The 18,720-nt window shown below is 38.3% G+C and overlaps 1 protein-coding gene across 4 annotated transcripts in view; it reads left to right on the forward strand.

Annotated features, from left to right (window-relative positions):
- Positions 1 to 2,909: 2,909 nt before the first annotated feature.
- DDX4 (DEAD-box helicase 4) overlaps positions 2,910 to 18,720 on the forward strand; it is an 84,203-nt gene continuing 68,392 nt past the window's right edge. For 3 of the 4 annotated variants that reach the window (XM_077897825.1, XM_077897827.1, XM_077897828.1), the window contains exons 1-3: positions 2,911 to 3,047; positions 3,855 to 3,948; positions 13,258 to 13,318. In XM_077897825.1, coding sequence (XP_077753951.1) covers positions 3,877 to 3,948; positions 13,258 to 13,318 — 133 coding nt within the window. In that variant the 5' untranslated portion in view covers positions 2,911 to 3,047; positions 3,855 to 3,876. Of the gene's footprint in view, positions 3,048 to 3,854; positions 3,949 to 13,257; positions 13,319 to 18,720 lie in introns of all 4 variants that reach the window. The other variant, XM_077897826.1, reaches the window with a different exon arrangement.

Raw genomic sequence — 18,720 nt, forward strand, 5'->3', positions numbered from 1 at the left:
GCTAAAACAAAGATGCTCACAGATATAATTCAAAGCTATAGTAGCTTAATGCTGAGATGCTTAGTTCTTGCAGAAGGAACTTGGTGCTACTCACTGCCTCTGTAATGCATCACTGCAGAAAAAACACTGAATGCTATTTTTTTTTTCTTTTTCTTTTCTGTAAAAGTAGAAATCCTCTGGATTTTTCTGTTAGTGAGGACAGGCCCAAATGTAGGTCTTTCATAGAACCAAAATGGCAGAATGTGAGCTTTCAAAACACTGAAGATACTTATACTGGCTTTACTTTCTTGACACACACATCATGGAGCAAGTTTTTACTTAACTGTTTGTCTTTTTTCACTCTTTATGTTCAATTTTTGAATAATATTATTTTCATCCATTGCTCATTTATCCTTTCCTTAACATTGAACTTAAGTTCTAATTAGAATTTACTTTTTCTTAACCAGGGATAGCTCTCAAAAATTATGTAGAATGTTTCATAAACAACTCTTTCATTGCAATACCTGAAAGCAATAACAATCTAAGACTGAATAGCAGAAAATGTTTGTTTTAACTCAAAGAAAAAACACTAATTCATAAAGATATATGTACCTTTCTGTTTATTGAAGCATTATTTACAATAGTCAAGATATGGAAACAACCTAAATGTCTACTGATAGAAAAATGGATAAGGGAGATGTGGTATTCCAATGCACAATGGAATATTATGCATCCATGAAAAAGGATAAGACTGTGTCATTTGAGACAACATAGATGGACCTAGAGAGTATTATGTTAAGTGAAGTAAGTCAGATTGAAAAAGACAAATATCAAACAATTTCACTCATATGTAGAATCTAAAAGGAAAAGAAACAACAACAAAAAGCAGAATCAGATCTTTAAATACAGTGAACAAACTGATGGTTGCCAGAAAGGAAGAGGTTGCAGGGGATGAGCAAAATGGGTAAAGGGGAGTGGGAGATATGAGTTTCCAGCTATGGAATGAATGTCATAGGAAGGAATAAAAGGCATAGCATAAGGATAATTAATATTATTATAGTGATATATGGTGACAGATGGTAACTATACTTGTGAACATAGCATAATGTATAAACTTGTTGAATCACTATATTGTACATCTGAAACTGTGACAGTGTGTGTCAACTATTCTACAATTAGAAAGTTATTATCTTTAGATCAATTATAAAAAAAGTTCAGTTTAGAAAATCTCTCTCCAAGTTTTCTGTTTTTAAAAAAATATTTTAATTATTTATTCATGAGAGACACAGGGGGAGAGGCAGAGACATAGGCAGAGGGAGAAGCAGGCTCCCTGCAGGGGAACTCGATCCTGGAGTTCTGGGATCATGCCCTGAGCCGAAGGCAGATGCACAACCACTAAGCCACCCAGGCGCCCCTCTCCCAAGTTTTCTATATCTAAAAAAGATTCTACTTGGTTATCATTCTATCTATACAATTTCATATCTTGCTCTTTTCACTTAATATTTTCCCATGACATAAAACATTTTGAGAGAACAACATTCAATGCAAAGTGAGTTAAAATACCTCAGAGGACCCCTTCTATGAATTCAGGGCACTGGGAGTACTTGGTGGCTCTCCACTACATACACAGTGATTTAAGGTACTAGCCTCCTCAAGGATATGATGTGAAAATTTGGCTTAAAAATGGAAATTATCAAAAATGACAGTTATGTTAAAATGTATCCTGGTTTGATCTTTGTTAAATATAATCTTTTAAAAACAATTCATCTTGGGGCAGCCCGGGTGGCTCAGCGGTTTAGCGCCGCCTTCAGCCCAGGGTGTGATCCTGGAGACCTGGGATCAAGTCCCATGTCTGGCTCCCTGCATGGAGCCTGCTTCTCCCTCTGTGTCTCTGACTCTCTCTCTCTCTGTGTCTCTCATGAATAAATAAATAAAATCTTAAAAAAAAAAAAACAATTTACCTTGAAAACAGTGCTAACTAGATAGTGGCATATTCTTGGTGGAAGAGACAGAAACAATAATGGTAGTTCTAAAGATGAAAAACTATGAAGCTGAACCCATAAAGTGCATCATCCTCTATGCCTGAGTGTCAGACTATGCTGGGATTTTTATTACCCAATGAAATATTCAGGAATTTCTTCAAAAATTCAGAGAACAGAGAATGATGAAAATAAAACATGGAAACTATACTTTCAAACAGTCCACTGTTAGGCTTTTTGGTGGAATAGGAAAACACCGAGGAATTTACTTTTTGTGAGGCAAAACCAGAATATCTGATTGGTGAGAGCATTAAACATGGAAATGACCCTTGGTTACTCTTAGGTATGGCCAGTACCCTTAGGGGTATAGACAGGTGGACCATCATTTCAAGCCTTGTTGAAAGACCTACTCTAGCACAATATCTGTGTTCCTTGTGCACCAGAGGGCATCTCTTTCCCAAAGAGGTGGATCCTTGAGTCTACACGACAGGCTTTCTTTACCACAGCGAGACAGAACCTTCTTCCAAAGGTCACTGGAAGGAAAAGATCTGCCGGCTCCAAGGGCCTACGCTCCGTGTTGAAGCAGCAGGAATCCTTAGATGTGACATAAGCACCACAGGAATAAAGAACCAGATGGGGCCAACTGCCAGGGCCTGCAGTGGGAAAACTGGAAGAGAAAGCTCAAGAGGTTGGGGCGTTACCCCTTTTCCCTTTTATTTTTGGTGTTAGGAAAAGGAAGGTGGACGTCCTGGGCTTGAGGTACCCGCAGAGAGGAAAATCGAGGGCATCCCCAGATCAAAGACCCCCCACCCAAGACCCTAGAGAGAAGCGGCTCACACCAGCCGCATACCGCCCAGGCCCAACGGGCCGCCGCGCCAACTAGAGAGCGGGTCTGACTCAGGGAACGCGCGGCTGGAGGTGGGCGGGGCGACGCCGACTGTCCGAGCGCTGATTGGCTGGTGGCGCTCGTCGCCTGGTGCCATTTGTTGCTGAAGCCGCGCACCTGACGCAGTCCCGGCGTCCCGCACGTGCAGCCGTTTAAGCGGCGTCGGCGCCTGTGAGGACCCCGGGAGAACAGGCGGCGGAGAGGTGAGTGGCCTGGCCCCTTTCTTCGCAGCGCGGGCCTTGACCTGCCGGTGTGGGCTCCCCGGCGGCGGCGGTTTGGCCCAGAGAACAGATGGGGCAGGCGAGGCTAGGCCGTCCTTTGGGGCTTTCCCCTCTCTACCTGTGTAGGTCGTAAAGCCCGGCGGACGCCCGGAGGGCTCAAGGCCCGTGGAGGAGACGAAGGAGCGTTTTTGCGCAGCCCCTGTGAGGCCTTTTCTCTGAACAGGAACGGTGGTAGTGTGATTTATGTGCCCACGCCCCGCGGAGAAGCTGGTTGTCCATTGTTGGGAGGCCGTGGGCCGCCTAGCCCGTGTCCCCTCTCCTGCCTCGGCCTCAGCTCCCACTCTCTCAACAAACTATCAAAGATTCCAAATCAAACATCTTTACCTTTGAAGGGAGGTGCGGGAAGAGAGTAACTTTGGGTAGTGGTTGAAAATTTTCCCTTACCCTTAATATCCAAGAAGCTGCTTGGGGACCCTTGGAAGGAGAGGATAAATTCAATGGATAGGTTTTGGGGGGAAAATCCTAGACATCAGTAGGGACATGGTGATTGCTAGAATGATCAATTAAGTTGTTCAACTCATTTTTAAAGGAAAAAAAAAAAGATATAAGGTAAGAAAACTTCCCTCTTTTTGAAAACGCTTTTGGGGAAGACCAGTTATTTCAGTAGTTTCAGGAGGTGTATGTGACATTATGATAGTTTATGCTTTGAGATCTAGGATTCTGATCTAACAGAGGCCAAATGTGTCTGTCTGTTGTTTGCTTCTCCTTTTTTTTTTTTTTTTTTTTTAGATAAAAACAACTGGAAGCCACCATGGGAGATGAAGATTGGGAAGCAGAAATAATCAAACCTCATATGCCTTCGTATGTTCCTGTATTTGAGAAGGTAGTAACATTGAAAGTTTGTGGTTATTAAATGCTACAGATTTTATCAAAGTTGAAAATCACTGTGGTGGAAAAGTTAAAAATTACAGTCTGTTTCAGTATGCTGTGCCTACCTCCATCTATCTGATTGTTATTAACTATCTTAAGGGCTGTGAGAAAGAGGCACTCTAGGCTTCAAATGGAATAAAATCGGTAATTTGATAATTAGAATAAATGTAATACTATTACATACTTACTGTGGGTGGAAGCAGGCTGGTACAAATGTGGTTGGATATGTCTGAGAGACACATATTAAAAATTGAAAATACTGTTTGGTTTTGGGTGATGTTTTGAATTCTTGAAATTGCTTTAATACATCTTATCTCAAGATGAACATGGTAGGCTTATCAGTGCTCTGCTTTTGAAATGTGCGAATAATCAGATCTTTTTCCTTAGTGGTGTCAGATCTTTTTCCTTAGTGGCATTTGGAGAATTACATTGTAATTCAAAAGAAGAGGCCTTGGAGTTGGTTTTTGGCTTTCGGTTCTGACTTGAAAATGGACTTAAAAAAACACACACACACACATATTTAGAAGTTAATATATTTTAAGGGATTTTTTTTTGTGTGTGTGTGTGTTAACCTACTTGAAATTTCTCCAAAAGTTGACTTTCTTTTCTTTTAGAATTTTTTTAAAGATTTATTTATTTATTAGAGACAGAGAAGAGAGAGAGCCAGAGACACAGACACAGGCAGAGGGAGAGAGCAGGCTCCATGTAGGGAGCCCAACATGGGACTCAATCCAGGGTCTTCAGGATAAGGCCCTGGGCTGAAGGCGATGCCAAACCGCTGAGCCACCGGGGCTGCCCAATTCTTTTAGAGTTTCTTTTTCTTTTTTTTTTAATTGGAGTTCAATTTGCCAACATATAGCATAACACCCAGTGCTCATTCCGTCAAGTGCCCCCCCCCAGTGCCTGTCACCCAACCCCCCCAACCCCCCTTCACCCACCTCCCTTTCCACTACCCCTTGTTCATTTCCCAGAGTTAGGCATCTCTCCTGTTTTTTCACCCTCACTGATGTTTTCACTCATTTTCTCTTCTTGCCCCTTTATTCCCTTTCACTAATTTTTATATTACCCAAATGGATGAGACCATATAATGTTTGTCCTTCTCCAGTTGACTTATTTCAGCCTAATACCCTCCAGTTCCATCCACGTCGAAGCAAATGGTGTTTTTTTTGTCATTTCTAATAGCTGAGTAATATTCTTTTAGAATTTCTTGTTTGCATTTATGTTGGTCCATTTTGTTACTTCAGATGATATCTTGGAAGTTCTTATATCACACAAAAATATAAAATATGTAGTCCTTTATTTGTTTTAGTTGGATTTGATATGTATGTAAAGTTTATTTCAAAATACAAGATGATAATATGAATTTATCACTTTTTTTGGAACTGACATCTTTCATGTGTTACTTTTTTTATACTCCTTTATCATAAAAATTTCATTACAACATTGGGAAAAGAAGAGAAATATTGCTTAACAGTCTTGCTTATTAGTACACTTTTGTAAATTTTTAATAGATTTTCTTCTTTTTTCTCCAATGGTAGTACATAAAAGTGTTTTTGATTGCAGCTTTTCATTCTTCAGCACTAACTATTCTGTATTACTCCTAATTTCCTAGAAGTAATTTCTTGCTGTTGCATAATATGTCATGGAATGGATCTACCATAATATAATTGATTTCTGTTGGTGGAAATTTAAGATGTTAGCTTTTCACTGTAATGTCAAGAATATCTACAGTTTTTTTTTTTTTTAAGATTTTATTTATTTATCTGACAGCACAAGCAGGGGGTGTGACAGGCAGAGGCAGAGGGAGAGGGAGAAGCAGACTCCCCACTGAGCAAGGGACTTGACTCAGGGCTTGATTCCAGGATCCTGGGATCATAACTGAGCTGAAGGCAGATGCCTGACTGAGCCACCCAGGCATCCCTACAGTTTATATTTTGATTTAATTTGGGAGTATTTTTTTTCAAAAATGGAATTACATGGTCAAAAGGCATTTTATGGTTCTTTTTACCCCTGGTTCTCAATAGACTCATTTTATTACAAAGTTTAATTCACAGATAAAGATTTTTCAGTTGAACTTTAATAGTTACCTAATTTTTATTTCTTCTTGGTCTGAGATTTTTATCTTCATTAAGTTTTCTTCAAATAGTACACTAGACTGTAGCATGTTGTGTATATTTATTGCATAGGATGTCTGAAATTGGGGATGGTTGACTGTGAGAGCTTTCATATTTACTTTTCTTGAAATATTTTTGCTATTTAGTAACAAACCTTGTTTCTTAGAATTTAGGAATTCTAAATTGAGGATACCTTATGATTCCTAATACATATTTATGTGGGGCCAATTTGTAAATTTTTTGCATCGTCTGCAAATAAGTTTAGAATTAAGATTCTTCGTGCTGGTTGTGCAATTAGTTATCTGACCCTGTTGACTTGAAGGAACATAGTGCAATAAATGACTGTGTGCCTTGGTTGAAAAAAAAAAGTGCAGAAAATGAGGATGAATACATGATATGTATGTGTGGGAGAGATGAGGTCTTTTGTTCAGCCTAGTTTCTTTTAAAGGCACTTCTTTGGTTAGCTGTTCTGAATTTCTGTTTCAAGAGACAGCCTGACTTTTGTTTTTTAAAATTTGTCCTGGCTCTGCAGCTGTCTTGGATTGATACTATCTTTAAAAATATCTGATCATCCTGAATATTTTTCAGGATCTTTTTTTTTTGAAATTTAATATTTACCCATGCTTATATAATTATGAACTAATATGCTGAGTTTCTGATAGCTGTTGGAACTTCCTAAATATAGGCTTTTGAAGTTGGTATACCACCTGGGTGTCAAACAGTGAAAGATGTGAGGTTAAGAAAAATTTGATTATCTAGTAATTATGTAGTCCAGACATCTCGGTTGTTAGGCATTTGCACATTGCATATAAGCTTGTTGGGATGAGTATTGGAGTGGATGAGTATGGTGAATGTAACAAGTTAGTGGGTTTGCTTACTAGCTGTGTAATGAATGCTTCTTGTTAGATGACCATGGGAGTAAGTCTCCATATTGATTGCTTCTGTCTCATCCTTTTGCCTTTTGGTAGCACATTTCAGAACACAAATACTCTTGTGGTTAAAGTGGACATAGCTTGAGATAATTGGTTCATACACAATAACAATTTTTAAGTAGGCCCCACACCAAATGTGGAGCTCAGCACAGGGCTTGGGCTCATGACTCTGAGATCAAAACCTGAGCTGAAATCAAGAGTCAGATGCTTGGAGGAGGGCGGGGGTGGTGGGGATGTGGTGGGTGGGGGTGAATGGGTGACAGGCACTGAGGGGAGGGCACTTGATGGGATGAGCACTGGGTGTTATTCTGTATGTTGGCAAATTGAACACCAATAAAAAATAAATTTATTATTAAAAAAAAGAGTCAGATGCTTAACTGCCTGAGCCACCCAGGCATCCCCACAGTAATAATTTTAATAAGCAGTGCTAGCAACGTTTATAATTGTCTAGATAAGAAAATAAAGTTTGGGACTTCTCTGTTCACATTCATAGTATGATTCTGAAGTAAAAGGAAGAAATGTGGCCCTTGGACATCATTGAGTTGGCAGCCTCCAGAAGTTGAAATGCTACAGCCTGTAGAAGATTATGAGCAATTTCTGCTTATAATCATCACTGGGATGTGGGAGGATACTGTGTCCCTTATTAGAAAGCAGGGAAATTCTTATATGCTAAATACGTGCAACTTGTGGAAGCCAGTTAAAATGGTTCCAAATAAAAGCCCAGATGGCAAGCTTGGAGGAAAGAGCTGTGACATCTTTGAAATCGAAATAATAGAGTTGAGGATACAGTGCTAAAAAAAAGGTATGAGAAGGTGGAGAGAAGGCTAAAGAGATGGCAGAGATGTTGATGGACCAGGTCTGGAAGAGAGAAAAGTGAATCCTTTTGAAGATCAACAGTTTACAGCCAGTGGATTCTAGTCAACTGATAGATATTGTGTGATGCCAGAGAGAAGGTGAAACCTAGAGAGTTTTTTGCTTTCTTTTTTTTCCCTCTGTACTTTGTCCTCATTGCACTAGGTTTCTCTCGTAGTATAGGATAGATGATTTCACTATGAGTTTTGATTGTTAAATTTCTTTTTGAAATAACTTTTATTTGGAAGATGCTGTCACGTACAGAAATTAGGGCCTAGATTGTATGCTTTTGCAGCAGTCACATTGGTTCCTGGCTTTGGTTGTTATTTCTAAATTTTGAGGTGCTTTGCTCTTTCTTGTGATATGCTGGCTAGCTCTCTTGAACTTTGGGTATGTGTGTGATACATGAGACTCAAAGTTGGAGTTGTCGAGCCATGCAATTGCTGACGTAGCTGCAGGAATTTAGAAGATGTCTCCATGTAGCAATTGCTGAAGAAAGAGAAGTAAAGGACCAGACTTTAACAGGATATGAATGTGGCTGATCTGGCTAGAACTGATCAATCAGAAGAAGGGATAGAGGATAATATTGTTTGTATTTTGGAACTTTAATTTCTACATTAGACCAAAGGAAGTGACATTGTTTGAAATTTAAATTTTATGCAGCACACTATCTGATATAAGCTGTCAGTCAGTTTATTTGGACAACCTATCTCAGCTATATGTGGCATGGAACCTAGAATAGGAAGTGAGATCTTGGTATTCTGTATAAATTGATACAATACTCTGATGCATTTCAGGAGATTCTGGGTATAAAAATGAAAGGGCAGCCTGGGTGGCTCAGCGGTTTAGCGCTGCCTTCAGCCCAGGGCGTGATCCTGGGGACCTGGGATGGAGTCCCACGTCGGGCTCCCCGCATGGAGCCTGCTTCTCCCTCTGCCTGTGTCTCTGCCTCTCTCTCTGTGTCTCTCATGAATAAATAAATACAATCTTAAAATAAAATGAAAGAGATATTTGTTAAGGACTTAAAGGGGCTGGGGAAAAAAACATGGAGCTGTCTGCATTAGACTCGAAGGGGCTGGGGAAAGAAAACAGGAAACTATCTGCATTGGACCCCTATTGGACAGGGAGGAGGCATCTTCAGGGTTCATAAACTGTCCAGCTAGAAGTTCATTTGAATAGCAGATCTGACAAGTTTTTGAGGTCAAAACCTTAATACAGTAAAATGAGAAAAACAAAAACAAACTTCCCATGTTGATAGAGGAATTCATTTGCTTAAAAAAACAAAAGACCTGAAAAGAAATTGTGATATTCCAGAATTGAAAATATTAAGAGTACATACAAGGTCAAAAGAAATGTGCTCGCCAAAATGCAAATGGATTATTTGCAGCTGCATATGGGAACTCTTAAGTGTAAAAACATTTTGAAATTTCTAAATTGGCTTATTTGGATAGTTAAAGAGGTTATAAATGGTTTACACCCAAATGTTCTACAAGTAAGCAAATGACAAGATCTATGAATCATCCAGTGAATTTTTATTGAGGCCTATTAGGTACTGGGGATAGTGATGAACATGATAGATAAAATACAGCAAGGTATTAGTTTGCCAAGGCCAGAAGTTAGCAATCTAGGCGTCATCAGGGCTGTCTTCCTTCTCGAGGCTCTAGGAGAGAATCCATGCCTCCTCCAGCGTTCTGGTAGCTATAGCATTCTTTGTCTTTTGGCTGCAACTGTCTCTGCTCTGTCTTCCTGTGGCTGCCATGTGTGTCTTTTTTTTTTTTTTTTTTTTTTTTGCCTCGCATAAGGACCTTTGTGGTGACATTTAGGGCCTACACAGGTGATCCAGAGTAATCTCCTCATTTCAGAATCCTTAATTATATTCGTAACAACTCTTTTCCAATAAGGCAACATTTGCAAGTTCCAGAGTTTATTACTTAATATATTTAGGTGGCCGTATATCAGCCTACTATAGGTAGTATGCCTAAAGTACAGTGAGATAAGACAAGAGTGGTGAAAGATGAAGTCACAGAGGGAAAGGGGAGAGAAAAGGGAGAGAAGACTGAAGATAGTTGTGGACTTAGAGTTAATAGGACGGGTTTGATTGGATATGGGGAGTGAAAGTAATCAAAGATGATAGCTAGAGTTTTAAGTTTTATTTATTGATGTTATTGAAGTATACTTGAAACACAATGTAACATTAGTTTCAGGTGTACAACAGTGATTTGACAAGCCTGTATGTTATGGTGTGCTCATGCTAGTATAGCTACCATCTGTAACCATCCAGTGGTATTATAATGCTATTCACTATATTCCCTATACTGTAGGGAAACAACCACAGGTTGTTTAAGCAACTAGATGGTTGGTGGTGCCATCTGCTGAAATGGAGAATCTGTTTAAGATCTACAAGCTTGGGAGGGGTCAAAACAAAGAATGTTTATTTAGTTTGTTGTGTTCAACTTGAGATGCCTATGAAAACATGTAAGATACCAGTCAGTAGGTTATAGGACTTTATTGCCTAGAAGAGGGATCAGGACTATAGATATAAATTTGATAAATATCTGTATATTAATGGATTTAAAGCTTTGAGATTGGGTAAAGTTGCATGGTGTAAAACAGACTTAGAGGGCTTTATTCTGAGTATTCTCGATTTCAGTACCTTAAAGGAAAAAAAAATGGGATATAAGAAAGAAGAGGCAGCAACTGTAGACATTTTGTTTCAAGAGGAGCAGAGAAGTGGTGCAGTAGCAGAAAGGAATATGAAATTAGTTTTAAGGAAATGAAAAAGGTTAAGAATTTTTAATGTATTTTTAAAGATTTTATTTATTCATTCATGAGAGACAGAGAGGCAGAGACATAGGCAGTGGGAGAAGCAGTCTCCTTTGTACGAAGCCTGAAGCAGGACTCAGTCCCCGGACTCTGAGATCACAACCTGAGTCACCTAGGCACCTCTGCCCTGAATTTTTTATGTTTTACTTCAGAATTTGCCTTGGAATTTTAAAATTCAGTGTATGTGGGATATTAAATTCCACAACTTGAAAATCATCTAATACTAATAGTTTTTAAATTCTTGAATGCTACAGTGTCTCATTACCTTTATTAGCTTTATAGCACTGAAATCAGCCTTTTTTTGGATTTTCTTTATCCAATAATACTTTGGCCACTAGAAAAGAAAAAAAAAGTCTTCAGAATTTCACTTTAAAGAAGAATAATTCTTCTCCTCCTCCTCCTCCTTCTTCTTTTAAAAGATTTTTTTGAATTTATTTTGAGAGAGAGAACACAAGCAGGGGAGAGGCAGAGGGAGAAGCAGACTCCTCACTGAGTAGGGAGCCTGATGTGGGGCTCGATCCCAGGACCCCAGAATCGTGACTTGAGCCGAAGGCAGATGCTTCACCAACTGAGCTACCCAGGCACCCCTGAAGTGCTCTTAATTGTTTTAATGTCTGTGGTAATGATAAATTGGAACTTTTAGCTGTAGTAATTATCAAAAGCTCAGGGCATTTCAAGGATGGTATATTGCCTTTCTGTTCTTAATAACTCAGAAAATAATTAAATGACTCTTGAGCTTTATAAAAGTAGTTTTTAAAATCACTTAGTGTCTTTTGTTAAATTTTAGGAAGTATTACTAATGCACTCCCTCTAGCTTTCGTTTTATTTACAGTAATTCGTTTGAAGGAATGTTGTGACTATTCTAATGTAGTCAGTTAACTAAGATATCATCTGTAAGTTTTAGGTCACCTTTCTTTTTAAATTATGAAATTCTGCTTTTCATGTACAGGAATTTGAGAGCTCTCTTCTCTGAGTTATTTCCTAAGTAGAGGAAGATTATGGAAGGGGAAATTAAGGGAGTCGGTTAACAATAATAAGGACACCCTGGGAGTTCCAAGTGAGAAAAAATTACTCAAGTTTTCATTTACAGAGATGCCCTGAGAAATGTTGGAAGATTCCTAGATTAATTTGACATTTAGCTGTTCATTTAATAACAAAAGTTGGATTTTCTGAGCCCATCAAAAATGCAGATATACCACTGCAAATGTAATACATACGCATTAATAACGAATGCATATTTTTGAGACCAAGGTAGGGAAAATGGGACAGTCAGTGTTTGAGAGCATCAGTGACAGTCTTCAACTGTTGCTGTGACAAGTTTGATTAAAATTAACTATGAATAGGGATGCCTGGGTGGCTCAGCGGTTGCATGTCTGTCTTGGGCTCAGGGTATGATCCTGGAGTTCTGGGATCGAGTCCCACTCAGGATCCTTGCATGGAGTCTGCTTCTCCCTCTGCCTATATCTTTGCCTCTCTCTTTCTCTCATGAATAAATAAATAAAATCTTAAAAAAAATAATTATGAATATTCTGTAGCTGACATGAGCCACTTCTTTGTACTACTTGCAATGTACATTTATAGGATATTGTTTTTAGTGCATCAGTGATGTTAGTCTTTATTTTAGAGTGAGTTCCTTTTTACAAATTGTGAACACATTTGTTTCCCTTAATATGAGCATAACTGAAGTTATAACAATAAAATCCTGTAGTACTTTTATGCAGAAACTGTTATCTATTACTCTCCTTTTGTGTTCTATTTTATACAGTATTGATGAGTATATTGTAAAATACTGAACTTTTGAAAATATACTGTATATTGGTAGGCATTGATTTATTCATGTGTTACTTTGGTCAGATTTTATTTATGTAATAATAGTTCTTAATTATAACTGGGTGCCTGGGTGGCTCAGTCAGTTAAATGTGTGCCTTCGGCTCAGGTCATGATCCCCAGGGTCCTAGAACTATGCCCCACATTGGGCTCCCTGCTTGGCAGCATGCTTCTCCTCCCTCTGCTGTTCCTTGCTTGTGCTTGCTCATTCGTTCTCTCTGTCAAATAAATAAATACAATAAAAAATAGTACTTAATTATACTTTTCAAGTATATGGATGGGTAAACTTTTAAGTCTAATGTCTGCAGATTCTTTCCATAAAGGGCTAGATAGTAAATATTTTAGACTTTGTGGGCTTAATTATTCTCTGTTGCAACTTGACTGTTGTGGTGGGAAAGCAGCCATAGACATATCTAGATGAATGAGGGTAGCTTTGTTCCAGTAAAACGTTATTTACAAAAACTGGTGGCCCACCAGGTTTGGCTCATGGCTGCAGTTTGCTGATCACTGTTTTAAGTGATATATAAATATGCTATGCATTCAGTGTTAAAGTGAAGAGGTTTTAAAGTAATAAAGGAACGAATGATCCAGAAAATCTTTGAATCTGCTATTGTTTTGTTTGGAACAAAGCCTGGTTGTTAAAATTTTCTGGTATTTGTGATGACACATTTTTATTTTCAAAGTAGAAAATGAGTCTTTTCTTCCCTCTTACAGGATAGGTATTCTTCTGGAGCAAATGGAGACACTTTTAACAGGACTACAGCTTCATCATCGGGTATGTGTTAAAGGAAAAAGTTATAACCCTTTTTAGGTTAAGGGCTTCATCTAGTGAATGAAGGGCAGACTAGTAGACATCTTGTAGAGTGTTAAATTTCTGTGAGAATTTATTGTTTGGATGTCTTAGGATGAGGGCCACTTCTAGATAGAGGAAAGGAAAGAAGAGAGGTGTAATGCTATATTATTTGATTTTGTGGGTTTCCCGTAGAACCTTTGCCCAACCTGGAAGTTGCATATTTGGCTTTCAGGCTGCTAGAGAATTGTCAGGGTTCCTGACATAAGGGAGTAGGAGATAGAATTGTAAGACTGTTGTTTGTTTTTTACAGTGTAAATATTAACACTACTGTACAAGCAGTGGACCAAATAAGAAATCAAATGGCAAACCAAAATATGTCTCAAAACAAAAGAAAAAGAGGGATGCTTGGGTGCCTCAGTGGTTAAGCATCTGGCTTTGGCTCAGGTTGTGATCCTGGGGTGCTAGGAATGAGTCCTGCATCAGGCTCCCCATAGGGAGCCTGCTTCTCCCTCTGCTTATGTCTCTACTTCTCTGTGTCTCTCATGAATACATAAATAAAATCTTAAAAAAAAAAAACAATGAAATATTCCAAAACCTATGGGGTGAAGGAAAAGCAGATATGAGAGTGAAATTTATGCTGTAAATGCTTGCATTAGAGAAAAAGTTCAGGGAACCTGGGTGACTCAGTTAGTTATATGTCCAGCTCTTGATTTGGGCTCAGGTCATGATCTCAGGGTTGTGAGATCAGGCCCTGCAAATCATGAAGCCTGCTTGAGATTTGTCCCCTATCCCCATGCTTTCTCTTTCATAAATAAATAAATAAATAAAATCTTTTAAAAAAGAAAAAATTTAAATAAACATTACATTACAAAGAACTAGAAAAAAGAAGAAACTGAAATTTAGTAGAGGAAGGAAATAACAAAGAAAATCAGAAATAAGTAAAATAGAGACCAGGGTAAACAATAATATAATGTTGAAAGTAATGATCAGTTTTAAAAAAAGGAAAGAAATTGGCAATGTTTAGCTATGCTGTTAACAAAGAAAACTACTCAAAAATCAAAATGAGAACTATAACAGATAACCACAGAAATATGTAGTGTGATAACCGATTACTATATAAACAGTTAAATACTAACAAATCAGATAAGTTGGTAAACAAAACAGATAACTCTTAAAAACCACACAAGTTACCACGATTGAATCATGAAACTTGAATCCAAGAAATAGGAGATCTTCTTAGACCAGTAAGAAGAATTAAAGTTAGGAATCAGAAATCTCCCAGCCCAGAAAAGCCCAAGACCACATGGTTTCCTTGGTGAATTCTAGCATTGAAAAAAAAGTTAGTGATACTCTTTATCGAAATTTTACAAATCATGAAATAGAGGGAGTGTATTCAGAATCATTCCATGAAGCCAGTATTACCCTGATGCCAAAGCAAGATAAAAACAATACAAGAACAAAAAAGTCTAGTCTGTCTTATATAAGTATTGCTACTCTGACTTTGTTTTGACATTCATTTGTGTGGTAAATGTTTCTACATCCCTTCACTTTCAATCTGTACGTGTCTTTAGGTCTAAAATGGATCTCTTATAGGCTATAAGATTGTTGAAGCAAGTTGCAGTAGTGGTAACATGTTAGGATAATAATTGTCCTGGTCTAACTAATCTGCTCTAACATCAGGATATTATGAGTTTCTTTGGGATCTGAAAATTAATTTAGGAAAGGTCATAGAAGAATAAGAGAAACAAGTCAAGGTAAGGGAGCCACTGTTTTTTTCCCCTACCACTTATTTCTAGCTAGGTTGCCTAAATATTTCATAGAGTAGATGCAGATGAAGGGCACAAGTGATAGGACTTAGGTTAGGAAAAACTCATGGCGGTAGTCTTTGATTTTTGTTGAAATCCAAAGCTGGCTGAAGTGCTATTTCTGATGTATCTTTTTCAGTTATTGTGGTAAAATACATGTAACATAAAGTTTACCACTTTCACTATTTTTAAAAAGATTTTATTTATCTTAAAGCAAGAGAGTGAGAGAGAGCAAGCAAGCATGAGAGGGGCAGAATGAAAGGGAGAAGCAGTTTGAGGGCTCTGTCCCAGGATCCTGGGATCATGACCTAAGCCAAAGGCAGATAGTTAACTGACTGAGCCACCCAGACACCCCTCACCATTTTTTTTTAAAGGTTGATTGATTGATTGATTGATTGATGAGAGAGAGAGAGAGAGGCAGAGACAGAGACAAGCAGAGGGAGAAGCAGGCTCCATGCAGGAGCCGATGTGGGACTCAATCCCGGGTCTCCAGGATCACACCCTGGGCTGAAGGTGGTGCTAAACCGCTGAGCTACCTGGGCTGCCCTCCTCCTCACCATTTTTAAGTGTACATTTCAGTGGCATTGATAAGTACATTCACATTGCCATGCAGCCGTCACCACCACCCACCTCTCGAACTTTTTTATGTTCCTAAACTGAAACTTCATTCTCGCTAAACAGTAACTCCCCTGTCCCTTTTCTCCTCAGTTCCTGACAACCGGTGTGGTACTTCCTGTGCCATTTCAGTTACTATGAATTTACTGAGTCTCTGAATTTGTGTAACTATCACTTTTAAGTTTTGCTGTAGTACAAGAGAGAGGGACTAATGGCACCAGATAGTTTCATTGTTTATTTCTTCAAAAGTTAGTGGAAGAGGTAAAACATTTTATAGTCAAGGTAGCTGCCTGGTCACTGAGGCCTGTTCTAAAGTGAAAAAAATGTGGAAAGATAGTTTCTAAAATGTAAAGGAGAATATGAGAGAGAGTTCATCGGGGTAAAGCAAATTTAATTCCCCTGTTCATCTTCAGTTCAGAGTAATTATCTTGATAGAAGTTAAGTTTAGAAGAGATGCTTTTGCTATTGTCAAGATCCATTTATCTTTCATAAACATTTAAATGCAGCGATTTAACATAGAATATTCAGATTATGAAAACTTGATTAAACTGCTGCCTGCTAAAACCCCAGCAGAAGACTAACTTTGCTTCCATCCTATGAATCACATGCATTCATGTGTACTTGAAATATACAAAAAAGTTGAATAGGTAAAACTAATCTGTGTCTATTTGGATAGATTACTGTGTAATCAGGAGAAACCTTGTTCTTTGAATTGTTGAAAGCTAGTTTTTGTAAAGGAAATAAAATTTACATCTATAGTATATCAAAGCAGAACATTGTTTTGTGGTGAAATCTTCAAGAAGCTAGATTGAAATAGCCACCAACCAAAAACAAGGACTTCTTTTAGCATGTGATCTCTGAATGTTTAGGCAAAGGAAATGAAATTAGGGGGCAGCCCTGGTGGCTTAGTGGTTTAATGCCCCCTTCAGCCCAGGGTGTGCTCCTGGAGACCCGGGATCGAGTCCCATGTCGGGCTACCTGCATGGAGCCTGCTTCTCCCTCTGCCTGTGTCTCTGGCTCTCTCTCTCTGTGTCTCTCATGAATAAACAAAATATTTTTTAAAAATGTAATTAGGTAATGGAATATGTTGTTCAGAGGAAGGTAAGCAGACAATTTACAGGTACTTTTGTAGCTCTTTTTAAATTAAAAATTTTTTTTTCATAGAAATAGCCTTTCTAAATTGCAGAAATGCTTATCAGGCTAATGAATATATCTAAGCCAATACCAAAATATGCATTTTAAAGAAAAAACAACTTAAGTTGCAGAGACAAAAAGAAAGAAAGAAAATGATTTGAAACTTTGGGCCCTGAATTAAGCCCCCATTGGTAGTATGTTGTTGAGTCTGATGTTTTAATCTTTGCATATATTCCCACATACATAATTATATTGCAGTGGCATATTATATACATGTTTTGCTTTTTTATTGAAATACTGTTGACATACAGTGTTTCATTAGTTTCATGTATGCAGTAGAGTGATTCCACAAGTTTATACGTTATACTGTGCTCACAAATACAGCTACCATCTGTCACCATATAATGCTATTACAGTACCATTGACTATATTCCTTCTGTTCTACCTTTTATATCTGTGATTTATGCATTCCGTAACTGGAAATCAATTACATCTGTAATAATCTTACTTCTAACTAAGGTCACAGTTTGAAGTTGCAGAAAGGACATGAATTTTGGAGAGACATTGTTCTGGATTCTCCTTCGATTTCCAGTGCTCCATGTGTCTGTCTCTGCACAAAATAATACTGTATTAATTCTTTGGGCTTATAATAAGTTTTATTATCTGCTAGGGCAATTCCCCTTTCATTCTTTTTTCAGAATCATATTTTTGACCTTTTTTTTTCCAAGTGAAATTTAGCATCTGTTTAAAGTCACAAAAATCTTACATTTTCATAAAACTGCAGTAAATTTATATATTTTGGAAGAAAAGTATCTTTATTGTGCTTAGTCTTTCCATCTATGGGCCTCATTGTCTCCCGTTTATTTATAATTTCTCCATAAAGATGTTAAATATCTTTTAATATTTAATTCTAGGAATTATGTTTTCTTGGTTGAGAATGCTATTTCAAAATTAACCTCATTATTTAGTAATGAGTAAAAATGCTCAATATGAAAGTTTGTTATTAAAAAAGACATAATAAATGACCATTCCCTCTAAACCTCAATTACAACAAAACATTAAATATTCCAATAATGCGTACTCTGCTTAGGTTCTTATATCCTGTTCTGTTCCTTCCAACCTGTCTTCATTCCTTTCTTAACACAAACTGTAACGCTTTAGTGTCTGAATTATATTTAGGCCTTTGCCAGACATTTCAACCAAAGTCTTAAATCTTTTAAAACACTTGTTCTGAGTTCAGTAACTGTGATGTAAAATTGACTGAGCTGTAATACCCATCACAGGCACCAGACCAATTTCTCTCCTTTCCCTTTTCCACGCCTGCCACCCCTGGGCACCCCTGGCCCAGGCTAGGCCCACCTGCTGACAAGTTGGCCTGATCCACACTTGATTTGTTCAGGAGTGCAGCCACCAGCTCTCTCCAGGGTACAGATCCTACACTTGGGGTCTAGCATGGCCCCCAGACTCTGTTCCACCTATTCTCTGTGTCCAGAGAGGGCCCTTGATGGGTGTCTGCCATGCTGGAGCCCTGAAGACCCACCTTAAGCCCTGAATCTGGGTGTCTGCTTGGGGAGCCTTTCTTACCAGAGCAATAAGAGCGCTGTCCAGCCCAAACCCGGCCTAGTCTGTCTTTTTTATGGGTGGTTTTCTTCAAAAGTGTGGTTATACTTGGGTGCCTTTTTGTATTTGAGTGAAACATTAAAAATGCTGATGAGAAATCAACTTTGTGTGCATAGTCACAGCTTGTTGACTGATTGGCTCTATTGTGGAGTATTTGGGCCCGGGCCAGGCTGTCTTGTTGGGCAGAGCTGTTTCCCTAGAGAGGAATCC

Source organism: Canis aureus, chromosome 5 (assembly GCF_053574225.1).
Source record: "Canis aureus isolate CA01 chromosome 5, VMU_Caureus_v.1.0, whole genome shotgun sequence".
Lineage (NCBI taxonomy): Eukaryota > Metazoa > Chordata > Mammalia > Carnivora > Canidae > Canis > Canis aureus.